The 10645-nt window shown below is 43.6% G+C and overlaps 1 protein-coding gene across 1 annotated transcript; it reads right to left on the bottom strand.

Moving 5' to 3' along the window:
• Positions 1-858: 858 nt before the first annotated feature.
• Positions 859-10621, bottom strand: LOC126370366 (E3 ubiquitin-protein ligase RBBP6-like). The gene is made up of 3 exons (XM_050015203.1): positions 10562-10621; positions 8387-10307; positions 859-5602 (listed from the first exon to the last, which is right to left on the bottom strand). The coding sequence occupies exons 1-3, from the start codon at positions 10619-10621 to the stop codon at positions 1008-1010; spliced, it is 6576 nt and encodes a 2191-aa protein (XP_049871160.1). The 3' UTR covers positions 859-1007.
• Between the last annotated feature and the right edge of the window lie 24 nt (positions 10622-10645).

Below are 10645 nucleotides of genomic sequence, written 5' to 3'. Positions count from 1 at the left end.
GCACGGATCATCTTACTTTTTGGACAATCAGGTGATCAGCCTGTAAAGTCCTAACCAAACTAGGGATCACAAAGTGATTTTTGTGATATGTCCCCACCGGTATTCGAACCCGGGACCTCCGGTTCGTAAGCCCAACGCTCAACCACTGGACCACGGAGACCGTTACCATCTTTGGGCAGTTCACCAGCGATATTGATATTTCCTAAGCCTATGCGACAGGTTCTGCGCATAGCCGCTGACTGGGACAGATTGTGTTTTTGCCTGGTATTTTGTAGGCGACATCAACTACTTGACCGGACAGTACTTGCAGCTTCTTTCGAGGTTTTTTTTGCAGCTTATTTTCCCCGGCTATACAGGTTGTGAGGAGCTGCAGTAGTTTTAGAAGGATGAGACATTCGTTATGTAAAAATGTACGATTCAAAGTGTAACTATGTTACCTACTGAATAAAGATATTTTTGAATTTGGAATTTGAATACTGTTTAAAAGCATACCGTCACTAAAAAGGTACAATTACGTAAGCGCCAAAATGTCATTTTAAGAAAATCAGTTTAAAGACTTTTTTTCGTGTTTTTACCATAACTTTTTACCAATTTGTAAAATTTGGGTGACGTCAACGTAAAATTACATTGTTTTTAAATTTCTATGTCTAACAGTACATATTATAACATGGACTGCTGTTTTAGGATAGTTTGGCTTTTATATAATTTTGCCTTTCCAGTGAAGACTCACTCAAGGCGGAACAACAAGCACACAAAATGTCGCAGTCTGTGGATGCAATATATTTGTTTGGAAGGAGGCTACAACTGAAAAATGTTGTACTTGCTAAAAAATTGTGGAAGAATGAAATAAAACAACCATTAGAACCAAACCTTCAAGCCGAAAAACTTATCATTTAATACAACACAAAATAAGAAATTAGGTAAGTATGAACATATTAATGTTAAACGATATTAAAATTCAGGTATCAAACAATTTTGATGCTACTTTAATAAAGACAGCCATAATTTTATATTTTTTTCACTGGCTCAGTTTTAGTCTTGGTTGTTGACGTATAGTCCGAATTAGATTTCGATCTGGACGATGAAGTACCTTTAGACGAATTCTCCGAATCCTGACGGATAGTGCCATCGGCATCTACGGTTCTGGTGTCTTTGCCTTTCGAAACGTTCTTGTTCTTGTATTCGTTGGTTCCTTGGTTCTTTGACTTCCAATCGGTTTCCGTTGTTGTTTTCCGTCCTCCTCCGATTGTCGTAGATTTATCGTTACCGTTTGATTCGTTGTCGTATTTTGACTTTCCAGAATTTTCATACATGTTCTTATACTCGTTGGTTGATTTAGATGATCCATCTGGTTTCTGGACATATGAACTTTTGTTGTCACTCTGCGATGTACCGTCATTGCTCGAATCATAGCTAGACTTAGTTCGGCTCGTGCCTTCATAAGTGTGAGTTTCATCTGGTTGAGGATATGGCCGAACGATTGGCACGATTGGTCGGCCAACAATTACAGTGCCCGGTCTAGCCGGTCCAGCTGGTTCTACTTGATCGTTGCTTGAAACGGGCACAGACCCTGTCGTGTCCTGAGGGCTCTTTTTGACTGGTACAGTTTTAGTCTTGGTTGTTGACGTATAGTCCGAATTAGATTTAGATCTAGAGGATGAAGTACCTCTAGACGAATTTTCCGAATCCTGGCGGATAGTGCCATCGGCATCTACGGTTCTGGTGTCTTTGCCTTTCGAAACGTTCTTGTTCTTGTATTCGTTAGTTCCTTGGTTCTTTGACTTCCAATCGGTTTCCGTTGTTGTTTTCCGTCCTCCTCCGATTGTCGTCGATTTATCGTTACCGCTTGACTCGTTGTCGTATTTTGACTTTCCAGAATTTTCGTACTTGTTCTTATACTCGTTGGTTGATTTAGATGATCCATCTGGTTTCTGGACATATGACCTTTTGTTGTCACTTTGCGATGTACCATCATTGCTCGAATCAGACTTGGACTTAGTTCGACTCGTGCTTTCATAAGTGCTACTATCATAAGGTGGAGGATATGGACGTCCAATTGGTGGGCCAATAATTACAGTGCCCGGTCTAGCCGGTCCAGCTGGTTTTTCTTGAATGGGCACAGGCCCTTTGTCTTGAGGGCTTGTTTTGACCGGTTCAGTTTTAGTCTTGGTTGTTGACGTATAGTCCGAATTAGATTTAGATCTGGAGGATGAAGTACCTTTAGATGAATTCTCCGAATCCTGGCGGATAGTGCCGTCGGCATCTACGGTTCTGGTGTCTTTGCCTTTCGAAACGTTCTTGTTCTTGTATTCGTTAGTTCCTTGGTTCTTTGACTTCCAATCGGTTTCCGTTGTTGTTTTCCGTCCTCCTCCGATTGTCGTCGATTTATCGTTACCGTTTGATTCGTTGTCGTATTTTGACTTTCCAGAATTTTCATACTTGTTCTTATACTCGTTGGTTGATTTAGATGATCCATCTGGTTTCTGGACATATGAACTTTTGTTGTCACTCTGCGATGTACCGTCATTGCTCGAATCATAGCTAGACTTAGTTCGGCTCGTGCCTTCATAAGTGTGAGTTTCATCTGGTTGAGGATATGGCCGAACGATTGGCACGATTGGTCGGCCAACAATTACAGTGCCCGGTCTAGCCGGTCCAGCTGGTTGTACTTGATCGTTGCTTGAAACGGGCACAGACCCTGTTGTGTCCTGAGGGCTCTTTTTGACTGGTTCAGTTTTAGTCTTGGTTGTTGACGTATAGTCCGAATTAGATTTAGATCTAGAAGATGAAGTACCTCTAGACGAATTTTCCGAATCCTGGCGGATAGTGCCATCGGCATCTACGGTTCTGGTGTCTTTGCCTTTCGAAACGTTCTTGTTCTTGTATTCGTTAGTTCCTTGGTTCTTTGACTTCCAATCGGTTTCCGTTGTTGTTTTCCGTCCTCCTCCGATTGTCGTCGATTTATCGTTACCGCTTGACTCGTTGTCGTATTTTGACTTTCCAGAATTTTCGTACTTGTTCTTATACTCGTTGGTTGATTTAGATGATCCATCTGGTTTCTGGACATATGACCTTTTGTTGTCACTTTGCGATGAACCATCATTGCTCGAATCAGAGTTGGACTTAGTTCGACTCGTGCTTTCATAAGTGCTACTATCATAAGGTGGAGGATATGGACGTCCAATTGGTGGGCCAATAATTACAGTGCCCGGTCTAGCCGGTCCAGCTGGTTTTTCTTGAATGGGCACAGGCCCTTTGTCTTGAGGGCTTGTTTTGACCGGTTCAGTTTTAGTCTTGGTTGTTGACGTATAGTCCGAATTAGATTTAGATCTGGAGGATGAAGTACCTTTAGATGAATTCTCCGAATCCTGGCGGATAGTGCCGTCGGCATCTACGGTTCTGGTGTCTTTGCCTTTCGAAACGTTCTTGTTCTTGTATTCGTTAGTTCCTTGGTTCTTTGACTTCCAATCGGTTTCCGTTGTTGTTTTCCGTCCTCCTCCGATTGTCGTCGATTTATCGTTACCGTTTGATTCGTTGTCGTATTTTGACTTTCCAGAATTTTCATACTTGTTCTTATACTCGTTGGTTGATTTAGATGATCCATCTGGTTTCTGGACATATGAACTTTTGTTGTCACTCTGCGATGTACCGTCATTGCTCGAATCATAGCTAGACTTAGTTCGGCTCGTGCCTTCATAAGTGTGAGTTTCATCTGGTTGAGGATATAGCCGAACGATTGGCACGATTGGTCGGCCAACAATTACAGTGCCCGGTCTAGCCGGTCCAGCTGGCTGTACTTGATCGTTGCTTGAAACGGGCACAGACCCTGTTGTGTCCTGAGGGCTCTTTTTGACTGGTTCAGTTTTAGTCTTGGTTGTTGACGTATAGTCCGAATTAGATTTAGATCTAGAGGATGAAGTACCTCTAGACGAATTTTCCGAATCCTGGCGGATAGTGCCATCGGCATCTACGGTTCTGGTGTCTTTGCCTTTCGAAACGTTCTTGTTCTTGTATTCGTTAGTTCCTTGGTTCTTTGACTTCCAATCGGTTTCCGTTGTTGTTTTCCGTCCTCCTCCGATTGTCGTCGATTTATCGTTACCGCTTGACTCGTTGTCGTATTTTGACTTTCCAGAATTTTCGTACTTGTTCTTATACTCGTTGGTTGATTTAGATGATCCATCTGGTTTCTGGACATATGACCTTTTGTTGTCACTTTGCGATGAACCATCATTGCTCGAATCAGAGTTGGACTTAGTTCGACTCGTGCTTTCATAAGTGCTACTATCATAAGGTGGAGGATATGGACGTCCAATTGGTGGGCCAATAATTACAGTGCCCGGTCTAGCCGGTCCAGCTGGTTTTTCTTGAATGGGCACAGGCCCTTTGTCTTGAGGGCTTGTTTTGACCGGTTCAGTTTTAGTCTTGGTTGTTGACGTATAGTCCGAATTAGATTTAGATCTGGAGGATGAAGTACCTTTAGATGAATTCTCCGAATCCTGGCGGATAGTGCCGTCGGCATCTACGGTTCTGGTGTCTTTGCCTTTCGAAACGTTCTTGTTCTTGTATTCGTTAGTTCCTTGGTTCTTTGACTTCCAATCGGTTTCCGTTGTTGTTTTCCGTCCTCCTCCGATTGTCGTCGATTTATCGTTACCGTTTGATTCGTTGTCGTATTTTGACTTTCCAGAATTTTCATACTTGTTCTTATACTCGTTGGTTGATTTAGATGATCCATCTGGTTTCTGGACATATGAACTTTTGTTGTCACTCTGCGATGTACCGTCATTGCTCGAATCATAGCTAGACTTAGTTCGGCTCGTGCCTTCATAAGTGTGAGTTTCATCTGGTTGAGGATATGGCCGAACGATTGGCACGATTGGTCGGCCAACAATTACAGTGCCCGGTCTAGCCGGTCCAGCTGGTTGTACTTGATCGTTGCTTGAAACGGGCACAGACCCTGTTGTGTCCTGAGGGCTCTTTTTGACTGGTTCAGTTTTAGTCTTGGTTGTTGACGTATAGTCCGAATTAGATTTAGATCTAGAAGATGAAGTACCTCTAGACGAATTTTCCGAATCCTGGCGGATAGTGCCATCGGCATCTACGGTTCTGGTGTCTTTGCCTTTCGAAACGTTCTTGTTCTTGTATTTGTTAGTTCCTTGGTTCTTTGACTTCCAATCGGTTTCCGTTGTTGTTTTCCGTCGTCCTCCGATTGTCGTCGATTTATCGTTACCGCTTGACTCGTTGTCGTATTTTGACTTTCCAGAATTTTCGTACTTGTTCTTATACTCGTTGGTTGATTTAGATGATCCATCTGGTTTCTGGACATATGACCTTTTGTTGTCACTTTGCGATGTACCATCATTGCTCGAATCAGAGTTGGACTTAGTTCGACTCGTGCTTTCATAAGTGCTACTATCATAAGGTGGAGGATATGGACGTCCAATTGGTGGGCCAATAATTACAGTGCCCGGTCTAGCCGGTCCAGCTGGTTTTTCTTGAATGGGCACAGGCCCTTTGTCTTGAGGGCTTGTTTTGACCGGTTCAGTTTTAGTCTTGGTTGTTGACGTATAGTCCGAATTAGATTTAGATCTGGAGGATGAAGTACCTTTAGACGAATTCTCCGAATCCTGGCGGATAGTGCCATCGGCATCTACGGTTCTGGTGTCTTTGCCTTTCGAAACGTTCTTGTTCTTGTATTCGTTTGTTCCTTGGTTCTTTGACTTCCAATCGGTTTCCGTTGTTGTTTTCCGTCCTCCTCCGATTGTCGTCGATTTATCGTTACCGTTTGATTCGTTGTCGTATTTTGACTTTCCAGAATTTTCATACTTGTTCTTATACTCGTTGGTTGATTTAGATGATCCATCTGGTTTCTGGACATATGAACTTTTGTTGTCACTCTGCGATGTACCGTCATTGCTCGAATCATAGCTAGACTTAGTTCGGCTCGTGCCTTCATAAGTGTGAGTTTCATCTGGTTGAGGATATGGCCGAACGATTGGCACGATTGGTCGGCCAACAATTACAGTGCCCGGTCTAGCCAGTCCAGCTGGTTGTACTTGATCGTTGCTTGAAACGGGCACAGACCCTGTTGTGTCCTGAGGGCTCTTTTTGACTGGTTCAGTTTTAGTCTTGGTTGTTGACGTATAGTCCGAATTAGATTTAGATCTAGAGGATGAAGTACCTCTAGACGAATTTTCCGAATCCTGGCGGATAGTGCCATCGGCATCTACGGTTCTGGTGTCTTTGCCTTTCGAAACGTTCTTGTTCTTGTATTCGTTTGTTCCTTGGTTCTTTGACTTCCAATCGGTTTCCGTTGTTGTTTTCCGTCCTCCTCCGATTGTCGTCGATTTATCGTTACCGCTTGACTCGTCGTCGTATTTTGACTTTCCAGAATCTTCGTACTTGTTCTTATACTCGTTGGTTGATTTGGATGATCCATCTGGTTTCTGGACATATGAACTTTTGTTGTCACTCTGCGATGTACCGTCATTGCTCGAATCATAGCTAGACTTAGTTCGGCTCGTGCCTTCATAAGTGCTACTATCATAAGGTGGAGGATATGGACGTCCAATTGATGGGCCAATAATTACAGTGTCCGGTCTAGCCGGTCCAGCTGGTTTTTCTTGAATGGGTACAGGCCCACTGTCCTGAGGGCTCTTGTTGACTGGTTCAGTTTTTGTCTTGGTTGTTGACGTATAGTCCGAATTAGATTTAGATCTGGAGGATGAAGTACCTTTAGACGAATTCTCCGAATCCTGGCGGATAGTGCCGTCAGCATCTACGGTTCTGGTGTCTTTGCCTTTCGAAACGTTCTTGTTCTTGTATTCGTTGGTTCCTTGGTTCTTTGACTTCCAATCGGTTTCCGTTGTTGTTTTCTGTCCTCCTCCAATTGTCGTTGATTTATCGTTACCGCTTGACTCGTCGTCGTATTTTGACTTTCCAGAATCTTCGTACTTGTTCTTATACTCGTTGGTTGATTTGGATGATCCATCTGGTTTCTGGACATATGAACTTTTGTTGTCACTCTGCGATGTACCGTCATTGCTCGAATCATAGCTAGACTTAGTTCGGCTCGTGCCTTCATAAGTGCTACTATCATAAGGTGGAGGATATGGACGTCCAATTGGTGGGCCAATAATTACAGTGTCCGGTCTAGCCGGTCCAGCTGGTTTTTCTTGAATGGGTACAGGCCCACTGTCCTGAGGGCTCTTGTTGACTGGTTCGGTTTTAGTCTTGGTTGTTGACGTATAGTCCGAATTAGATTTAGATCTGGAGGATGAAGTACCTTTAGACGAATTCTCCGAATCCTGGCGGATAGTGCCATCAGCATCTACGGTTCTGGTGTCTTTGCCTTTCGAAACGTTCTTGTTCTTGTATTCGTTGGTTCCTTGGTTCTTTGACTTCCAATCGGTTTCCGTTGTTGTTTTCTGTCCTCCTCCAATTGTCGTTGATTTATCGTTACCGCTTGACTCGTCGTCGTATTTTGACTTTCCAGAATCTTCGTACTTGTTCTTATACTCGTTGGTTGATTTAGATGATCCATCTGGTTTCTGGACATATGAACTTTTGTTGTCACTCTGCGATGTACCGTCATTGCTCGAATCATAGCTAGACTTAGTTCGGCTCGTGCCTTCATAAGTGCTACTATCATAAGGTGGAGGATATGGACGTCCAATTGGTGGGCCAATAATTACAGTGTCCGGTCTAGCCGGTCCAGCTGGTTTTTCTTGAATGGGTACAGGCCCACTGTCCTGAGGGCTCTTGTTGACTGGTTCAGTTTTAGTCTTGGTTGTTGACGTATAGTCCGAATTAGATTTAGATCTGGAGGATGAAGTACCTTTAGACGAATTCTCCGAATCCTGGCGGATAGTGCCGTCAGCATGTACGGTTCTGGTGTCTTTGCCTTTCGAAACGTTCTTGTTCTTGTATTCGTTGGTTCCTTGGTTCTTTGACTTCCAATCGGTTTCCGTTGTTGTTTTCTGTCCTCCTCCAATTGTCGTTGATTTATCGTTACCGCTTGACTCGTCGTCGTATTTTGACTTTCCAGAATCTTCGTACTTGTTCTTATACTCGTTGGTTGATTTAGATGATCCATCTGGTTTCTGGACATATGAACTTTTGTTGTCACTCTGCGATGTACCGTCATTGCTCGAATCATAGCTAGACTTAGTTCGGCTCGTGCCTTCATAAGTGCTACTATCATAAGGTGGAGGATATGGACGTCCAATTGGTGGGCCAATAATTACAGTGTCCGGTCTAGCCGGTCCAGCTGGTTTTTCTTGAATGGGTACAGGCCCACTGTCCTGAGGGCTCTTGTTGACTGGTTCGGTTTTAGTCTTGGTTGTTGACGTATAGTCCGAATTAGATTTAGATCTGGAGGATGAAGTACCTTTAGACGAATTCTCCGAATCCTGGCGGATAGTGCCGTCAGCATCTACGGTTCTGGTGTCTTTGCCTTTCGAAACGTTCTTGTTCTTGTATTCGTTGGTTCCTTGGTTCTTTGATTTCCAATCGGTTTCCGTTGTTGTTTTCTGTCCTCCTCCAATTGTCGTTGATTTATCGTTACCGCTTGACTCGTCGTCGTATTTTGACTTTCCAGAATCTTCGTACTTGTTCTTATACTCGTTGGTTGATTTGGATGATCCATCTGGTTTCTGGACATATGAACTTTTGTTGTCACTCTGCGATGTACCGTCATTGCTCGAATCATAGCTAGACTTAGTTCGGCTCGTGCCTTCATAAGTGCTACTATCATAAGGTGGAGGATATGGACGTCCAATTGGTGGGCCAATAATTACAGTGTCCGGTCTAGCCGGTCCAGCTGGTTTTTCTTGAATGGGTACAGGCCCACTGTCCTGAGGGCTCTTGTTGACTGGTTCGGTTTTAGTCTTGGTTGTTGACGTATAGTCCGAATTAGATTTAGATCTGGAGGATGAAGTACCTTTAGACGAATTCTCCGAGTCCTGGCGGATAGTGCCATCAGCATCTACGGTTCTGGTGTCTTTGCCTTTCGAAACGTTCTTGTTCTTGTATTCGTTGGTTCCTTGGTTCTTTGACTTCCAATCGGTTTCCGTTGTTGTTTTCTGTCCTCCTCCAATTGTCGTTGATTTATCGTTACCGCTTGACTCGTCGTCGTATTTTGACTTTCCAGAATCTTCGTACTTGTTCTTATACTCGTTGGTTGATTTGGATGATCCATCTGGTTTCTGGACATATGAACTTTTGTTGTCACTCTGCGATGTACCGTCATTGCTCGAATCATAGCTAGACTTAGTTCGGCTCGTGCCTTCATAAGTGCTACTATCATAAGGTGGAGGATATGGACGTCCAATTGATGGGCCAATAATTACAGTGTCCGGTCTAGCCGGTCCAGCTGGTTTTTCTTGAATGGGTACAGGCCCACTGTCCTGAGGGCTCTTGTTGACTGGTTCAGTTTTTGTCTTGGTTGTTGACGTATAGTCCGAATTAGATTTAGATCTGGAGGATGAAGTACCTTTAGACGAATTCTCCGAATCCTGGCGGATAGTGCCGTCAGCATCTACGGTTCTGGTGTCTTTGCCTTTCGAAACGTTCTTGTTCTTGTATTCGTTGGTTCCTTGGTTCTTTGACTTCCAATCGGTTTCCGTTGTTGTTTTCTGTCCTCCTCCAATTGTCGTTGATTTATCGTTACCGCTTGACTCGTCGTCGTATTTTGACTTTCCAGAATCTTCGTACTTGTTCTTATACTCGTTGGTTGATTTAGATGATCCATCTGGTTTCTGGACATATGAACTTTTGTTGTCACTCTGCGATGTACCGTCATTGCTCGAATCATAGCTAGACTTAGTTCGGCTCGTGCCTTCATAAGTGCTACTATCATAAGGTGGAGGATATGGACGTCCAATTGGTGGGCCAATAATTACAGTGTCCGGTCTTGCCGGTCCAGCTGGTTTTTCTTGAATGGGTACAGGCCCACTGTCCTGAGGGCTCTTGTTGACTGGTTCAGTTTTAGTCTTGGTTGTTGACGTATAGTCCGAATTAGATTTAGATCTGGAGGATGAAGTACCTTTAGACGAATTCTCCGAATCCTGGCGGATAGTGCCGTCAGCATCTACGGTTCTGGTGTCTTTGCCTTTCGAAACGTTCTTGTTCTTGTATTCGTTGGTTCCTTGGTTCTTTGACTTCCAATCGGTTTCCGTTGTTGTTTTCTGTCCTCCTCCAATTGTCGTTGATTTATCGTTACTGCTTGACTCGTCGTCGTATTTTGACTTTCCAGAATCTTCGTACTTGTTCTTATACTCGTTGGTTGATTTGGATGATCCATCTGGTTTCTGGACATATGAACTTTTGTTGTCACTCTGCGATGTACCGTCATTGCTCGAATCATAGCTAGACTTAGTTCGGCTCGTGCCTTCATAAGTATTACTTTCACGTGGTGGTGGGGGTGGTCGGTCGACAATTACATAGTCTTGTTGAGTTGGTCCGGCTTGGTTTTCTTGATCTTGATCATTGGGTTCCCCTTCGGATTGATTTTCTGGGTTGTTATTATCATCATCATTATCGCTTAAAACTGTTGCTTGTATACTGTCTTCAGGATCTGGATGACTCGGCGCAGGTTGGGTATCTTCGTTTCCATCATCATCATTATCGTTGCTATCATTTAACGATT

The sequence above is a fragment of the Pectinophora gossypiella genome, chromosome 10 (genome assembly GCF_024362695.1).
Source record: "Pectinophora gossypiella chromosome 10, ilPecGoss1.1, whole genome shotgun sequence".
In the NCBI taxonomy this organism is placed as follows: domain Eukaryota; kingdom Metazoa; phylum Arthropoda; class Insecta; order Lepidoptera; family Gelechiidae; genus Pectinophora; species Pectinophora gossypiella.
The sequence above is the reverse complement of the archived record's forward strand: the minus strand, read 5'-3'. Positions and strand labels throughout refer to the sequence as shown.

What these genes read in the sequence shown, in the direction of transcription:
- LOC126370366 (XM_050015203.1), bottom strand. Translation starts at nt 10,621, where the DNA reads ATGATGATGATGGAAACGAAGATACCCAACCTGCGCCGAGTCATCCAG. An exon ending in TCATCCAGATCCTGAAGACA is followed by an intron (nt 10,308 to 10,561) that starts GTATACAAGCAA and finishes TCATATGTCCAG; the next exon opens with AAACCAGATGGATCATCCAA. An exon ending in TTCGGAGAATTCGTCTAAAG is followed by an intron (nt 5,603 to 8,386) that starts GTACTTCATCCT and finishes ATTCGTCTAAAG; the next exon opens with GTACTTCATCCTCCAGATCT.